Source organism: Nerophis lumbriciformis, linkage group LG15 (assembly GCF_033978685.3).
Source record: "Nerophis lumbriciformis linkage group LG15, RoL_Nlum_v2.1, whole genome shotgun sequence".
Taxonomy (NCBI): Eukaryota; Metazoa; Chordata; class Actinopteri; order Syngnathiformes; family Syngnathidae; genus Nerophis; species Nerophis lumbriciformis.
In genome coordinates this window covers 36,769,261-36,788,296 of record NC_084562.2, presented here as the reverse complement: position 1 = coordinate 36,788,296, position 19,036 = coordinate 36,769,261, and the positions used below count along the sequence as shown (strand labels likewise).

At 43.2% G+C, this 19,036-nt stretch overlaps 1 protein-coding gene across 1 annotated transcript in view; it reads left to right on the top strand.

Annotated features, from left to right (window-relative positions):
• Window positions 1-19,036, top strand: part of LOC133616089 (multiple epidermal growth factor-like domains protein 10) — a 572,792-nt gene that overhangs the window by 498,691 nt on the left and 55,065 nt on the right. Inside the window, exon 16 of the mRNA XM_061975174.2 lies at window positions 7,679-7,813. Coding sequence (XP_061831158.1) covers window positions 7,679-7,813 — 135 coding nt within the window. The remainder of the gene's footprint in view (window positions 1-7,678; window positions 7,814-19,036) is intronic.

The window sequence follows — 19,036 nt, the reverse complement described above, 5'->3', positions numbered from 1 at the left end:
GAAGTATATTGCGTCTCTTAGGTGAGCAGAACAAGGCGTGCAATCCATTTTGTGTCTCTGTCTTCATTAATATGCAAAATATCAAAATGCCTACAATACTGAAAGAAGAAATTGCATATGTAATATACAGCACGCCCAATGTGATTTACCAACATTCCTCACCGTTTAGGAGAACTATTTTGTGTTTTATTTAGCATGTTTGAAAAGGACGGGCAAACTGACAGTTACACACACGGCTGTGAGAAAGGAATGCTGGCGCTGCAAATACAAGAGAATGCTCCGTCATATGTGTACATGTCCACATATTTGAAAGGTCAAAACTAAAAAATATTAGACACATCGTCTATTCAGCAACATCCTTTCATAATTTCATAGATGCCAGAGGATTTAAGAAGCTGATTAAAACAAATGTTTTTTTTCAAATGTAATATATATTATTAACATACTGTATATTCTACATGATAAAAACTTCTTGAAGTTTGCATTTTTCGCGTCTTTAGCACAGTAAGTGCCGCCTCCCTCCCATGCACCCTCAGCGGTAAAAAATGTTTAATACAAATATGCACTGCACTGTTGTTTTTGAAATGCCCATAAAATTGGTACAAGTCTTCTGCTTGTTGGAAAATGCGCAATTAATAAGTGTCTTTGTGGTGATGCCCCATATAATACACGCAAAATCCTCATTTAGATAATGCGGTCTGCGCCACATTTAATTGCACACGCAACATGCCTACTAATAGTACACGCTAGTTTATAGATTGCACAGGCTGTTTAGCCTGAGGTATTTGGATCTTAGTGAGTCAGGCCCTATATGTGTTTACTACTTTTAGCAAAAACCACAGTGACCCTCAGCTATGGTCGGCAATAAGCCATTATAAATGTAAAATCAAATTATTATTATATCTGAGGCCTAACAAAAAGTAGACTTTTAGATTGTCAGTACTGTGAATATTTGATCTAAATAAAGTGGATTTCTTTGCCATTTAAACCTGCTGAACACATCGCTCAGATTTCTGTACGGCTCCAAGGTTTCAAAATACTGTATTCTCAAATAAACTTTGGTTTGTAGTTTTGTATGTAATATTTAATATGATATTGTTATTGAAATGAAAATAATTCTGATAACAAAAAAGAAAACCATGATAACAGTGGGCGTGCACAAACAAAACTGCTGTAAAACAGTTTGACAGGATGTTGTGTAGTCTCTGCGCATGTGTGGACCAATCAAGTCTTCCAGTTTCAGTGAGCAAAATCTTTTTTCGGCGGCTGAATTTTCGGTGCATCACTCGTCAGTAGTGTGCAAATTATATATATATATATATATATATATATATATATATATATATATATATATATATATATATATATATATATATATATATATATATATGTATGTGTGGGGGGAAAAAATCACAAGACTATTTCATCTCTACAGGCCTGTTTCATGAGGGGGGGTACCCTCAATCGTCAGGAGATTTTAATGGGAGCATTCGCATACCATGGTTTATATAGGGCACAGAGTGGGTGGGTACAGGCTGGCCTAGGGGCGTGGTGATTGGCTCATGTGTTACCTAGGAGGTGTTTCCGTCTATGGCGGCATGTTGTTACAATTTCGCTGCGCTTGTTGAGGGATGACAGGTCTGGACGGTAAATAATAAACAGTTTCTCTTTCAAGCATAGGTTGCATCTTTTATTACCACTATTGTAAGGTGTGCTGGATGCAAGAATTTGCCATGTTATTGAATATTCAACATTATTGTCTTTGAGGTCCCAAATGTGTTTGCTGAGTTCTGTGGTATTTCGCAGGTTTTTGTTCCTGAAAGAAGCCTTGTGGTTGTTCCATCTGGTTTTGAATTCACCCTCGGTTAATCCTACATATGTGTCGGATGTGTTAATGTCCTTGCGTATTACCTTAGATTGGTAGACAACTGATGTTTGTAAGCACCCCCCGTTGAGAGGGCAATCAGGTTTCTTTCGACAGTTACATGCTTTGTTGGTTTTGGAGTCGTTCTGACTGGGGGTCGACGGCTCATTTGCAATTGTTTTGTTGTGGTTTGAGATGATTTGTCGTATATTGTTCATGCAGCTGTAGCTCAATTTGATGTTGTTCTTGTTGAATACTTTTCTTAGGTTGTTGTCTTTGGGAAAGTGTTTGTCAATCAGATTGAGGAATTTGTGTCCAATGTTCGTTGAGACGTTTTTGCTGTATGGGGGGTTGTACCAGATGATGCCGCTTCGTTTTCTGTTCTTTTTTGGCTGGTTTCCTGGCGTGGGTTGGACACAAATTCCTCAATCTGATTGACAAATACTTTCCCAAAGACAACAACCTAAGAAAAGTATTCAACAAGAACAACATCAAATTGAGCTACAGCTGCATGAACAATATACGACAAATCATCTCAAACCACAACAAAACAATTGCAAATGATCCGTCGACCCCCAGTCAGAACGACTCCAAAACCAACAAAGCATGTAACTGTCGAAAGAAACCTGATTGCCCTCTCAACGGGGGGTGCTTACAAACATCAGTTGTCTACCAATCTAAGGTAATACGCAAGGACATTAACACATCCGACACATATGTAGGATTAACCGAGGGTGAATTCAAAACCAGATGGAACAACCACAAGGCTTCTTTCAGGAACAAAAACCTGCGAAATACCACAGAACTCAGCAAACACATTTGGGACCTCAAAGACAATAATGTTGAATATTCAATAACATGGCAAATTCTTGCATCCAGCACACCTTACAATAGTGGTAATAAAAGATGCAACCTATGCTTGAAAGAGAAACTGTTTATTATTTACCGTCCAGACCTGTCATCCCTCAACAAGCGCAGCGAAATTGTAACAACATGCCGCCATAGACGGAAACACCTCCTAGGTAACACATGAGCCAATCACCACGCCCCTAGGCCAGCCTGTACCCACCCACTCTGTGCCCTATATAAACCATGGTATGCGAATGCTCCCATTAAAATCTCCTGATGGTTGAGGGTACCCCCCCTCATGAAACAGGCCTGTAGAGATGAAATAGTCTTGTGATTTTTTTTTCCCCACACATACATATATTGCGCTCTACTACGGTATCGAGCACTATTTTTTGGATAACCTTATTAAGACATATTTATATATATATATATATATATATATATATATATATATATATATATATGTATATCCATCCATCCATCTTCTTCCGCTTATCCGAGGTTGGGTCGCGGGGGAAGCAGCCTAAGCAGGGAAGCCCAGACTTCCCTCTGAAGATCTTGGCCAGATGAATCCATCAGGACCACATCATCTGCAAAAAGCAGAGACCTAATCCTGCAGCCACCAAACCAGATACCCTCGACGCCCTGACTGCGCCTAGAAATTGTGTCCATAAAGGTAGTGAACCGAATCGGTGACAAAGGGCAGCCTTGGCGGAGTCCAACCCTCACTGGAAACGGGTCCGACTTACTGCCGGCAATGCAGACCAAGCTCTGACACTGATCATACAGGGAGCGTACTGCCACAATCAGACAGTCCGTTACTCCATACTCTCTGAGCACTCCCCACAGGACTACGGTCGAATGCCTTCTCCTAGTCCACAAAGCCCATGTAGACTGGTTGGGCAAACTCCCATGGACCCTCAAGGACCCTGCCGAGAGTATGGAGCTGGTCCACAGTTTCACGACCAGGACGAAAACCACATTGTTACTCCTGAATCCGAGGTTCGACTATCCGGCGTATCCTCCTCTCCAGTACACCTGAATAGACCTTACCGGGAAGGCTGAGGAGTGTGATCCCACGATAGTTGAAACACACCCTCTGGTTCCCCTTCTTAAAGAGAGGAACCACCACCCCGGTCTGCCAATCTAGAGGTACCTCCCCCGATGTCCACGCGATGTTGCAGAGTCTTGTCAACCAAGACAGCCCCACAGCATCCTTAGCCTTAAGGAACTCCGGGCGGATCTCATCCATCCCCGGGGCCTTGCCACCGAGGAGCTTTTTAACTACCTCGGCAACCTCAGCCCCAGAAATAAGAGAGCCCACCACAGATTCCCCAGGCACTGCTTCCTCATAGGAAGACGTGTTGGTAGGATTGTAGGATCCTCCCATGTCCGAGTTTTTGCCTCCGCGACCGCTGAAGCCGCACACCGCTTGGCCTGTCGGTACCTGTCTGCTGCCTCCGGAGTCCTATGAGTCAAAAGAACCCGATAGGACTCTTTCTTCAGCTTGACGGCATCCCTCACCGCTGGTCTCCACCAGCGGGTTCTAGGATTACCGCCACGACAGGCACCAACCACCTTGCGGCCACAGCTCCAATCGGCCACCTCGACAATAGAGGTACGGAACATCGTCCACTCGGACTCAATGTCCAGTGCCTCCCTCGTGACATGTTCAAAGTTCTTCCGGAGGCGGGAATTGAAACTCTCTCTGACAGGAGACTCTGCTAGGCCAGGGGTCGGCAACCCGCGGCTCCGGAGCCGCATGCGGCTCTTTGACCACTCTGATGCGGCTCAGCTGCATACTTGCTGACCCTCCCGATTTTTCCGGGAGACTTCCAGGTTTCAGTGCCTCTCCCGGAAATCTCCCGGGGCAAATATTCTCAGATTTTCACCCGGACAACAATATTGAGGGCGTGCCGTGATGGCACTGCCTTTAGCGTCCTCTCCAACCTGTCGTCGCGTCCGCTTTTTCACCATACTATCTGTGTGCCGGCCCAGTCACATGTTGTATGCGGCCTCTGCTTACACACGTAAGTGACTGCAAAGCACACTTGGTCAACAGCCATACAGGACACACTGTGGGTGGCCGTATAAACAACTTTAACACTCTTACTAATATGCGCCACACTGTGAACCCACACCAAACAAGAATGACAAACACATTTCGGGAGAACATCCGCACCGTAACACAACATAAACACAACAGGACAAATACCCAGAATCCCATGCATCCCTAACTCTTCTGGGCTACATTATACACCCCCGCTACCACCAAATCCCGCCCCCCCAACCCTGACCACCTCAACCGACGCACGGGGTTGGGGGGGCCCTAACCCTATTCAAATTAATGAATAATTGTGTAATTAATCCTGATTACAATATCTATCAAAATAATGGTAATTATTTTTTTTGCCATAATCGTGCAGCCCTCAATGCTACACAAGAGAGTTTGCAGGGTCATAAGTGAGCCATGTAACTGGTGTGTGAAACTGTAACCGGTGAAATGCACCTCAATGCGTACCTGAGAGCAATGAAGCGTAGTACAGGGTATTTAAGGGTCAAAGTGTTTGCAGAGAACGAAAAATGCGTACATGTTGGCAGGTCTGCAATCTTCAAGCAGATAACTGTGCCAACTCGCCCCATTGATGCACATACAAGCACACAGCTGTCTCTGTTGTGTTGTGTCTACAGCGGCATGTCCCCAAACTGTCAAACAGAGAAGAAAAACTTTTTTTTTTTCAATGAATCAAATATGATTACATTGCTTTTTAATACAACCTCTTTTGTTGTATATTCAGGGTCGTCTTATATTAAGTTTTTCCCTTGATATTATGAAACCGTCCTGTGACCATGGGAAAAAGTGTTGTGATTTTAAAAATGTACCTATATACAGGTAAAAGCCAGTAAATTAGAATATTTTGAAAAACTTGATTTATTTCAGTAATTGCATTCAAAAGGTGTAACTTGTACATTATATTTATTCATTGCACACAGACTGATGCATTCAAATGTTTATTTCATTTAATTTTGATGATTTGAAGTGGCAACAAATGAAAATCCAAAATTCCGTGTGTCACAAAATTAGAATATTACTTAAGGCTAATACAAAAAAGGGATTTTTAGAAATGTTGGCCAACTGAAAAGTATGAAAATGAAAAATATGAGCATGTACAATACTCAATACTTGGTTGGAGCTCCTTTTGCCTCAATTACTGCGTTAATGCGGCGTGGCATGGAGTCGATGAGTTTCTGGCACTGCTCAGGTGTTATGAGAGCCCAGGTTGCTCTGATAGTGGCCTTCAACTCTTCTGCGTTTTTGGGTCTGGCATTCTGCATCTTCCTTTTCACAATACCCCACAGATTTTCTAAGGGGCTAAGGTCAGGGGAGATGGCGGGCCAATTTAGAACAGAAATACCATGGTCTGTAAACCAGGCACGGGTAGATTTTGCGCTGTGTGCAGGCGCCAAGTCCTGTTGGAACTTGAAATCTCCATCTCCATAGAGCAGGTCAGCAGCAGGAAGCATGAAGTGCTCTAAAACTTGCTGGTAGACGGCTGCGTTGACCCTGGATCTCAGGGAACAGAGTGGACCGACACCAGCAGATGACATGGCACCCCAAACCATCACCCAACCATGCAAATTTTGCATTTCTTTTGGAAATCGAGGTCCCAGAGTCTGGAGGAAGACAGGAGAGGCACAGGATCCACGTTGCCTGAAGTCTAGTGTAAAGTTTCCACCATCAGTGATGGTTTGGGGTGCCATGTCATCTGCTGGTGTCGGTCCACTCTGTTTCCTGAGATCCAGGGTCAACACAGCCGTCTACCAGCAAGTTTTAGAGCACTTCATGCTTCCTGCTGCTGACCTGCTCAATGGAGATGGAGATTTCAAGTTCCAACAGGACTTGGCGCCTGCACACAGCGCAAAATCTACCCGTGCCTGGTTTACCGACCATGGTATTTCTGTTCTAAATTGGCCCGCCAACTCCCCTGACCTTAGCCCCATAGAAAATCTGTGGGGTATTGTGAAAAGGAAGATGCAGAATGCCAGACCCAAAAACGCAGAAGAGTTGAAGGCCACTATCAGAGCAACCTGGGCTCTCATAACAACTGAGCAGTGCCAGAAACTCATCGACTCCATGCCACGCCACATTAACGCAGTAATTGAGGCAAAAGGAGCTCCAACCAAGTATTGAGTATTGTACATGCTCATATTTTTCATTTTCATACTTTTCAGTTGGCCAACATTTCTAAAAATCCCTTTTTTGTATTAGCCTTAAGTAATATTCTAATTTTGTGACACACGGAATTTTGGATTTTCATTTGTTGCCACTTCAAATCATCAAAATTAAATGAAATAAACATTTGAATGCATCAGTCTGTGTGCAATGAATAAATATAATGTACAAGTTACACCTTTTGAATGCAATTACTGAAATAAATCAAGTTTTTCAAAATATTCTAATTTACTGGCTTTTACCTGTATATGACTGTTTGGATAGCGCGCAGACACCATTTTCCCTTTGTTTGTTCCTGCATTATTGGGGTCCATTTAGGAGTGTTTGGTTCAAAGTTTAGTCAATTATCTGAATTAGGAGCATAAGATATATGTTTTTCCACCTAAGCAAATATCATTAAAAACAAATTAACGGTTTTACCAAGATGTATGCGGGTGGTCAAACACGCAACACAAACAATCTAACAAATGTATTAAAATACAATATTTGTTGTGAGGCGGCTCAGATGGTAGAGAGGCCGTCGAGAAACCTGAGGGTTCCTTGTACGAATCCAGCTTCCACCATCTTAGTCACTGCCGTTGTGTCCTTGGGCAAGTGGTAGTCCAAGGCAGTTGTGGCTACAAATGTAGTTTACCACCACCATAGGAGTGACTAAATGAAATGTAAAGCGTTTTGAGTGTCTTGTAAAAAGCGCAATATAAACCTAATCCATTATTGTGTGTGCCCGACAGCGTGTTCACCTGGTTTCTACGGCCATCGTTGTAGCCTGTCCTGTCCTCAATGCATCCACAGTGATGGGGCATGTCATCATGTTACTGGTCACTGCGAATGTTTGTCTGGTTTCTTTGGCACTCTCTGCAACCAGGGTAAGTTCACATTTCGCTAATTGAATTGTGTTTTGTTTTATAATATTGTGAAAGATTCAAAAACTCTTTAATCATATAATAGAGTAATTGTGGCCCACATGCAGTGTTGTAAATATGGTTTGTGGTCAATAGACCAGTGGTTCTCAAACTTTTTTCACCAAGCACACTTCAGAAAACACTCGGCCTCCAAGTACCACCAACATTAAAATACAGTGGCTTAGTAGGCAAAGTATTCATTAAAAACAAGGCACAGGTTTTGTTTAACAAGTATGTTTAATATTTTTGGCCACTGTAATATTACACACAGTTTGAAAAGTAACATTGTGTTAGAATGTAGGAAAATAAAACACTGTACTTTAATCAAGTGATTCTTTGGCGCACCACTATATCAGCGGTGTCCAAACTTTTTGACTCGGGGGCTGCATTGGGTTAAAAAATTTGGCGGGAGGCTTCAACTGCTTCAGCTTTAATACCCCCCAGCTCCACATCAGAGCCTGACGACAATGCAATATGAAGTATAAACGATAAAACATTGAATATTAAGAGTATGTGAAAGTTGTTTGGATTGGGTCATATATATTGATGCTGTGCTCAAATCACTTTGAAATGAAATGATTTGGTCATTGACCTTCTATTCTTTTTACACCTACATGAGGGCGGCAATGTCACTCCATCTCAGTCCATGGGGTACTACATTTACTGACTCAGTGGCCTAGTGGTTAGAGTGTCCGCCCTGAGATCGGTAGGTTGTGGGTTCAAACCCCGGCCGAGTCATACCAAAGACTATAAAAATGGGACCCATTACCTCCCTGCTTGGCACTCAGCATCAAGGGTTGGAATTGGGGGTTAAATCACCAAAAAATGATTCCCGGGCGCGGCCACCGCTGCTGCCCACTGCTCCCCTCACCTCCCAGGGGGTGATCAAGGGTGATGGGTCAAATGCAGAGAATAATTTCGCCACACCTAGTGTGTGTGTGACAATCATTGGTACTTTAACTTTAACTTTAACTTTATTTAGGCAAAAACACTCAACATTTTTTTTGTAAAACTTGTGATGTCTTGCGGGCCACCCTGAAGACGGGGCACACTTGGCCCGTGGGCCAAGCGCCGTAGTTTGGATACCCCTGCAATCATACTTTCCAACCCTCCAGATTTTCCTGGGAGAGTCCCGAGTTTCAGTGCTCCTCCTGAAAATCTCTCGGGGCCACCATTTTCACAAATTTCTCCCGATTTCCACCCCGACAACAATATTGCTAGTATATGAGCCCCCTTTGTGGCCATTTTCAATATCTCCCTAATTCTGAGGTTTCAAGGTTGGCAAGTAATCCTGCAATATATGGAGCCCATAATCACTGCTATACAATTCTATGACTTTTTTTTTTTTTTTTTAGTTTGTTGTGTCCTATATGTTCATTATGTTGATAGTAGCCAACTTAAATTACATTTGCATCAATTACTGTATTTTTGCTTTTATTTTTTTTTGCTTATGTCTATTTTTTGCTGCCTTCATATTGGTATTTTGTATTTCTATTTGATACTTTTATATATAATCAATATACATTTTTTTATATTTCCATATATTAAATATCCATCCATCCATTTCCTACCGCTTGTCCCTCTTGGGGTCGCAGGGGTGTCTGCCTTTGTGCATTCATGCGGAAGAATTAAGTACATACCTGTATACTACAACTTGTCAAGGTGTGTTGTTGACGAACCCCAAGATGCAGAGATGGCAGCAGGCTTGGTACAAGGAAACATGGTTATAATGTTCAAAAATAAGAAAAGGAAAACACGAACCAGAAACTAGTGATGGGTCCGGCAACACCGATGCATCGGCGCATGCGTCGAGCTCATAGAGCGAAACCCTGTGTCGGTGCGCGTACCGCTTTTAGAAAGTCACGTGACCGATCATGAGCTGTTTTGGTCACGTGACCGATACGCGAACTGTGTCGCACTGACGCCTCCTCTGTGCCCTGTGAGCGGCTCTTTTCTACAGCCGGAGAAATAATAACTAAGAAGATAAATCGTCTAAAATGTAATACGTCGGAAAAACTTTTTTTTTTTTTTTTTTATAAAAATGTGTAAAAAATAAAATTAAAAAAATACCCAGTCCACAATCATCCACAACACGTTCTCTTAGATTTCCATGTTATGATACACGTTCACATTATTTATTGACTGTATCTAAAAAAGATAAAAATATATTTTTATTTAAATGAAGATATGAAATAATCCTAAATGAAATACAATGACTTGGTTTATATTATTGTATATACTAGGGCGGGGGTCACCAACGCGGTGCCCGCGGTCACCAGGTAGCCCGTAAGGACCAGATCAGTCGCCCGCTGGCCTGTTCTAAAAATAGCTCAAAGAGCAGCACTTACCAGTGAGCTGCCTCTATTTTTTAAATTGTATTTATTTACTAGCAAGCTGGTCTCGCTTTGCTCGACATTTTTAATTCTAAAAGAGACAAAACTCAAATAGAATTTGAAAATTTAAGAAAATATTTTAAAGACTTGGTCTTCACTTGGAATAAGCGATAGAAAATGGATGGATGGATGGGTCTTCACTTGTTTAAATAAATTAATTTATTTTTTACTTTGCTTCTTATTACTTTTAGAAATACAATTTTAGAGAAAAAATACAACCTTAAAAATGATTTTAGGATTTTTAAACAAATATACCTTTTTACCTTTTAAATTTCTTCCTCTTCTTTCCTGACAATTTAAATCAATGTTCAAGTAAATTTATTTATTTTTTATTGTAAAGAATAATAAATATTTTAGCTTCTGTTTTTTCGACGAAGAATATTTGTGAAATATTTCTTCAAACTTACTATGATTAAAATTCAAAAAAAATATTCTGGCAAATCTAGAAAATCTGTAGAATCAAATTTAAATCTTATTTCAAAGTATTTTGAATTTCTTTTAAAATTTTTGTTCTGGAAAATCTAGAAGAAATACTGATTTGTCTTTGTTAGAAATATAGCTTGGTCCAATTTGTTAAATATTCTAACAAAGTGCAGATTGGATTTTAACCAATTTAAAACATGTCATCAAAATTCTAAAATGTATCTTAATCAGGAAAAATTACTAATGATGTTCCACAAATTATTTTTTTAATTTTTTCAAAAAGATTCAAATAAGCTAGTTTTTCTCTTCTTTTTGTCGGTTGAATTTTGAATTATAAAGAGTCGAAATTGAAGATAAACTATGTTTCAAAATTTTATTTTACATTTTTTCTTGTTTTCTCCTCTTTTAAACCGTTCAATTAAGTGTTTTTTTCATCATTTATCCTCTACAAAAAACCTTCTGTAAAAGGAAAAAAATAGACAGAAATACCCATTTTTTTTATATATATACATTTATTTATTTAGCTATTCTTGTTTAAATCACACTTACGTGTAACTTACAAATGACAATATATTTATTTATTTAAGTGTGTATCAAACTGGTAGCCCTTCGCATTAATCAGTACCCAAGAAGTAGTTTTTGGTTTCAAAAAGGTTGGTGACCCCTGTACTAGGGCATCAAATCAGTGTCAGTTGAGTCGGTCCATAGGTTGCCTGTAGGGATTTTTAATGTCCAGCAGATGTCAGTATTTAGTGACACAGTATCAATACAGTTTTGCAATGTGTCGAAATGCTTCATGACGCCTCATCAACCCATCACTACCAGAAACCAGGAAGCAGGAACAGGAGTCAGGATCCAGGGAATAGCTTAAAGCACATAGCTAGCAACGACAGCAAACAACGACAGGTAGTGATGACAATGATCCAGCAATGACTGGAGGAGAAGGCAGGTTTAAATAGTAGCTGGCTGATTGACACCAGGTGTGGCCAGGTGCCAATCAGCCACAGCTGAGGGGAAGCAGCACTCAGGGAGACACTCAGGAAATGAAGACAAAATAAAAGCGCTGACAGGAAACGAAGACAAACACAGGGAAAAAACTAAAACACAGTCAAACTGTCAGGGACAAGCCTGACAGTAGCCCCCCTTCCTATAACGGATACCAGACGTTCTAGAACCCCCCCCCCCGCCCAAAAAAAAAGTCCAAAGTCACGGGAGGGTGGAGGGAGGACAAGGAGGTGGGCCACCAGGCCAAGTGTCCCCGCAACCAGCGGGGAAGAGTTAGGTGGCGACGGCGAGTTGAACGCCGCCGCAATTGGCGAGGCGGCTTGACCGCCGGCGTGGGAGGACCCACCGGAGACGATGGTGGTGGCGCCCTCTGCTGGCCCACCGGAGAGGATGGTGGTGGCGCCCTCTGCTGGCCCACCGGAGAGGATGGTGGCGCCGTGGATTGTAGACCCACCGGAGTGCATGGTGGCGCCCTCTGCTGCTGGCCCACCGGAGAGGAGGATGGTGGCGCCCTCTGCTGCTGGCCCACCGGAGAGGAGGATGGTGGCGCCCTCTGCTGCTGGCCCACCGGACAGGATGGTGGTGCCGTAGGTTGTAGACCCACCGGAGTGCATGGTGGCGTCTGCCGGCCCACCGGAGTGCATGGTGGCGTCTGCCGGCCCACCGGAGTGCATGGTGGCGTCTGCCGGCCCACCGGAGTGCATGGTGGCGTCTGCCGGCCCACCGGAGTGCATGGTGGCGCCGTAGGTTGCAGACCCACCGGAGATGATGGCGCCGTCTCTTGCAGACCCACTGGGGCGAGAAGTAGCTGTGCCTCCCCAGCTGCACTGCTACTCATAGCCCCTCCCCCAAGGGACGGATCCCAGACGTCCCCAGATAGGACCACAGATGACAGGGGTGGGTGGGAGAGGGCTTGAAAAGCGGCCGAACTTTTCTTCAGATTAGCCATTAAGTCCAAAGCTTTGCTAAGCCTCTCCGCCATGGACATCTCTGCGAGATTCGAATTTTGGCTGGATCATTATGTCAAGGTGTGTTGTTGACGAACCCCAAGATGCAGAGATGGCAGCAGGCTTGGTACAAGGAAACATGGTTTTAATGTTCAAAAATAAGAAAAGGAAAACACGAACCAGAAACCAGGAAGCAGGAACAGGAGTCAGGATCCAGGGAATAGCTTAAAGCACATAGCTAGCAACGACAGCAAACAACGACAGGTAGTGATGACAATGATCCAGCAATGACTGGAGGAGAAGGCAGGTTTAAATAGTAGCTGGCTGATTGACACCAGGTGTGGCCAGGTGCCAATCAGCCACAACTGAGGGGAAGCAGCACTCAGGGAGACACTCAGGAAATGAAGACAAAATAAAAGCGCTGACAGGAAACTAAGACAAACACAGGGAAAAAACTAAAACACAGTCAAACTGTCAGGGACAAGCCTGACAGTAGCCCCCCTTCCTATAACGGATACCAGACGTTCTAGAACCCCCCCCCCCGCCTAAAAAAAAAGTCCAAAGTCACGGGAGGGTGGAGGGAGGACAAGGAGGTGGGCCACCAGGCCAAGTGTCCCCGCAACCAGCGGGGAAGAGTTAGGTGGCGACGGCGAGTTGAACGCCGCCGCAATTGGCGAGGCGGCTTGACCGCCGGCGTGGGAGGACCCACCGGAGACGATGGTGGTGGCGCCCTCTGCTGGCCCACCGGAGAGGATGGTGGTGGCGCCCTCTGCTGGCCCACCGGAGAGGATGGTGGCGCCGTGGATTGTAGACCCACCGGAGTGCATGGTGGCGCCCTCTGCTGCTGGCCCACCGGAGAGGAGGATGGTGGCGCCCTCTGCTGCTGGCCCACCGGAGAGGAGGATGGTGGTGCCGTCTGCTGCTGGCCCACCGGACAGGATGGTGGTGCCGTAGGTTGTAGACCCACCGGAGTGCATGGTGGCGTCTGCCGGCCCACCGGAGTGCATGGTGGCGTCTGCCGGCCCACCGGAGTGCATGGTGGCGTCTGCCGGCCCACCGGAGTGCATGGTGGCGTCTGCCGGCCCACCGGAGTGCATGGTGGCGTCTGCCGGCCCACCGGAGTGCATGGTGGCGTCTGCCGGCCCACCGGAGTGCATGGTGGCGTCTGCCGGCCCACCGGAGTGCATGGTGGCGTCTGCCGGCCCACCAGAGTGCATGGTGGCGTCTGCCGGCCCACCGGAGTGCATGGTGGCGCCGTAGGTTGCAGACCCACCGGAGATGATGGCGCCGTCTCTTGCAGACCCACTGGGGCGAGCAGTAGCTATGCCTCCCCAGCTGCACTGCTACTCATAGCCCCTCCCCCAAGGGACGGATCCCAGACGTCCCCAGATAGGACCACAGATGACAGGGGTGGGTGGGAGAGGGCTTGAAAAGCGGCCGAACCTTTCTTCAGATTAGCCATTAAGTCCAAAGCTTTGCTAAGCCTCTCCGCCATGGACATCTCTGCGAGATTCGAATTTGGCTGGATCATTATGTCAAGGTGTGTTGTTGACGAACCCCAAGATGCAGAGATGGCAGCAGGCTTGGTACAAGGAAACATGGTTTTAATGTTCAAAAATAAGAAAAGGAAAACACGAACCAGAAACCAGGAAGCAGGAACAGGAGTCAGGATCCAGGGAATAGCTTAAAGCACATAGCTAGCAACGACAGGTAGTGATGACAATGATCCAGCAATGACTGGAGGAGAAGGCAGGTTTAAATAGTAGCTGGCTGATTGTGGCCAGGTGCCAATCAGCCACAGCTGAGGGGAAGCAGCACTCAGGGAGACACTCAGGAAATGAAGACAAAATAAAAGCGCTGACAGGAAACTAAGACAAACACAGGGAAAAAACTAAAACACAGTCAAACTGTCAGGGACAAGCCTGACACAACTGTTAATATCTTTCAGGTTCAATGTGCACAAGTGAGTATCTTTGTTCCTCAGAGAGCAATGTGTGTATACAACTTTAGATTGGGGTATGAGGTTTTCTTGATGGGTAAAGAGTTTGATGTGTCCTTTTATAATTTAAGATAGGTAGCGATTAGCTGCTTCTCCAGGAAGCAAGCAGTATCACAATGAGTTTTTCAAAGCCTGAATCAACCACGGTTTTACGCTGATTAAAATTGGAGACAGAAATACTTATTGTCAGGAATTTTATAGTGGTTTATCATAGTACCAGTTATTTTTTATACGTCCCTCCCAGCTACCAATAAAAAGCACAGCACCGGCTGCTCGTTCAGAAAACCGAAACTTGCTTTCATGATAGAGTCTCCAAAAGTGTCTATTGAGACCAGAAAAAGTGTCATCAGTCGCTTTTTTGAAAAACAGCATCTGGCTAAATTTGTCAAGGACCAGGTGCATGTAAGATGTGGTAAGAAGCAATCTATTGTGTGGAGTTGTAACGACAAGCTAAATTCAGTGACAATCTCATTGTAGGGCGAACAGGCAGCAAATTAATTTGTGGTGGTCCAAATGTGGCAGGCCATCTGTTTGCATGCATGTATGCATTTAGATCATGTCAAAACATTTTCGACCAACTCAAGTTCTGGTGCACCTTGATATTATATATATATTTTTTTTTAAGTTGGCATCAATGCATAGTTGACTGCTTATGTCAACATAATTTGCAATACAAAGAGGTCATTTATATTAATGATTTGTCTGTTTGTGTCGACTTGTGTTGTAGTATTGTTAACTTCATCATTATTATTATAATTTTTTTGCAAAAGAGGTATGTGGTACAGTCGTTGTATAAAAAAACCATACACACAAATGAAGAATGGTGGGAGGGGCAACAGGAAAGGAACTACCACTTAGTTCAGTTTAGTTCAGTTCATTTTGAACATGCATACAATAAAATGACAATATAATGCATCACATATGTCCAAGTGTTTCATTACAGCACGTCCGAAAAGGAGTAGGAAGAAGCTGAGCTTATTTAATCCTACTTCAATCAATCAATCAATCAATCTTTATTTATATAGCCCTAAATCACAAGTGTCTCAAAGGGCTGCACAAGCCACAACGACATCCTCGGTACAAAGCCCACATACGGGCAAGGAAAAACTCACCCCAGTGGGACGTCGATGTGAATGACTATGAGAAACCTTGGAGAGGACCGCATATGTGGGTAACCCCCCCCCCTCTAGGGGAGACCGAAAGCAATGGATGTCGAGTGGGTCTGACATAATATTGTGAGAGTCCAGTCCATAGTGGATCCAACATAATAGTAAGAGTCCAGTCCATAGTGGGGCCAGCAGGACACCATCTCGAGCGGAGACGGGTCAGCAGCGCAGAGATGTTCCCAGCCGATGCACAGGCGAGCGGTCCACCCCGGGTCCCGACTCTGGACAGCCAGCACTTCATCCATGGCCACCGGACCTGTGCCCCCCCCCCCTCAAGGAAAAGGGGAGCAGAGGAGAAAAGAAAAGTAACGGCAGATCAACTGGTCTAACAGGGGGGCTATTTAAAGGCTAGAGTATACAAATGAGTTTTAAGATGGGACTTAAATGCTTCTACTGAGGTAGCAGCTCTAATTGTTACCGGGAGGGCATACCATAGTACTGGAGCCCGAATAGAAAACGCTCTATAGCCCGCAGACTTTTTTTGGGCTCTGGGAATCACTAATAAGCCGGAGTTCTTTGAACGCAGATTTCTTGCCGGGACATATGGTACAATGCAATCGACAAGATAGGACGGAGCTAGACCGTGTAGTATTTTATACGTAAGTAGTAAAACCTTAAAGTCACATCTTAAGTGCACAGGAAGCCAGTGCAGGTGAGCCAGTATAGGCGTAATATGATCAAACTTTCTTGTTCTTGTCAAAAGTCTAGCAGCCGCATTTTGTACCAACTGTAATTTTTTAATGCTAGACATAGGGAGACCCGAAAATAATACGTTACAGTAGTCGAGACGAGACGTAACGAACGCATGAATAATGATCTCAGCGTCGCTAGTGGATAAAATAGAACGAATTTTAGCGATATTACGGAGATGAAAGAAGGCCGTTTTAGTAACACTCTTAATGTATGATTCAAACGAGAGAGTTGGGTCGAAGATAATACCCAGATTCTTTACTGATTCGCCTTGTGTAATTGTTTGGTTGTCAAATGTTAAGGTGGTATTATTAAATAAATGTCGGTGTTTAGCAGGACCGATAATCAGCATTTCCGTTTTCTTGGCGTTGAGTTGCAAGAAGTTAGCGGACATCCATTGTTTAATTTCATTAAGACACGCCTCCAGCTGACTACAATCCGGCGTGTTGGTCAGCTTTAGGGGCATGTAGAGTTGGGTGTCATCAGCATAACAGTGAAAGCTAACACCGTATTTGCGTATGATGTCGCCTAGCGGCAGCATGTAAATACTAAAGAGTGCAGGGCCAAGAACCGAACCCTGAGGAACTCCGCACGTTACCTTAACATAGTCCGAGGTCACATTATTATGGGAGATGCATTGCATCCTGTCAGTAAGATAAGAGTTAAACCACGACAAAGCTAAGTCTGACATACCAATACGTGTTTTGATACGCTCTAATAAAATATTATGATCGACGGTATCGAAAGCAGCGCTAAGATCAAGAAGCAGCAACATAGATGACGCATCAGAATCCATCGTTAGCAGTAGATCATTAGTCATTTTTGCGAGGGCTGTCTCCGTAGAGTGATTTGCCCTGAAACCGGATTGAAAAGGTTCACAGAGATTGTTTGACACTAAGTGTTCATTTAGCTGCTGTGCGACAATTTTTTCGAGGATTTTCGAAATAAAGGGAAGGTGGGTACTTATTTTCATATCATAGCAGATTTATCCCATTTCTTTGTTGTCTGTTCGTAACAGAGCAGTACATAAATATACCATAAGTAGATAAACAAATATGTAAAACATAAATAATTATCTTTTTTTTTTTTTAAGGTTCAAGATATTTATGATAATTGTTCTTCTTTGTACTTTGTGAACACTTGTAGTTTGAACAGTATCTTGAACTGAATCATATTAGTGCTTTGTTTAATTAATTTTCTTAATCCATTCCATAACTTAATTCCACATACAGATATACTAAAGGTCTTAAGTGTTGTACGTGCATACAAATGTTTGAAATGAGATTTTCCTCTAACTTTATATTTCTCCTCTATTGTTGAGAAGATTTGTTGTACATTCTTGGCTAGCAGGTTATAGTTTGTTTGAACATATATTTTGCTGTTTGCAAATGCACTAAATCGTTGAATTACAATATTTTTGATTCAATAAATAAAGGGTTTGTATGTTCTCTCTATCCAACATTATATATTATTCTTATTGATCTTTTTTTGTAACACCGTTAGTGAACACATTTGTAGTTGTTTCCCCATATTTCTACACAATAACTCAGATATGGTAACACTAGTGAGCAGTAGAGAATATGAAGTGATTTTTGGTCTAGAACATGTTTTGCTTTATTCGTTATTGACGTGTTTCTTGCTACTTTATGTTGTATATTTTTACATGAGGTTTCCAGTTCATTTTGTCATCTATTATTACACCCAAAAATGTGTTTTCTTTTACGGTAGTCTTTCAATGTCTATTTGTATTTGTGTTTGACGTTCCCTTCTACTGTTACCAAATATCATTATTTTAGTTTTACTTAGATTCAAAGATAGTCCGTTTTTGTCAAACCATCTTTTTAATTTGTTAATTACTTCTGTTATTATTTGTATTATCTTCTGTGTTCTCTATGGAACAAAACACAGTCGTGTCATCTGCAACTAATACTAACTTTAAGTCTTTTGTAACTTTAGAAATGTTGTTTATATAAAGATTGAAATATTCTGGTCCAAGTATTGATCCCTGAGGTACACCACAAGATCATTTCAGCTCTGTAGACGTGTGTTCGCCACTTGGAAGCGTATTGCTTCCTGTTGGTTAAGTAGTTTCTAACCCAGTTCAAGACCAACCATCTTATGCCATACCTTTCTAATTTGTTTATTAAGATATTATGATTGATTGTGTCAAATGCTTTTGTTAAATCCATACACACCGCCACTCTGTATCAATCAATCAATCAATCTTTATTTATATAGCCCTAAATCACAAGTGTCTCAAAGGGCTGCACAAGCCACAACGACATCCTCGGTACAAAGCCCACATACGGGCAAGGAAAAACTCACCCCAGTGGGACGTCGATGTGAATGACTATGAGAAACCTTGGAGAGGACCGCATATGTGGGTAACCCCCCCCCCCTCTAGGGGAGACCGAAAGCAATGGATGTCGAGTGGGTCTGACATAATATTGTGAGAGTCCAGTCCATAGTGGATCCAACATAATAGTAAGAGTCCAGTCCATAGTGGGGCCAGCAGGACACCATCCCGAGCGGAGACGGGTCAGCAGCGCAGAGATGTTCCCAGC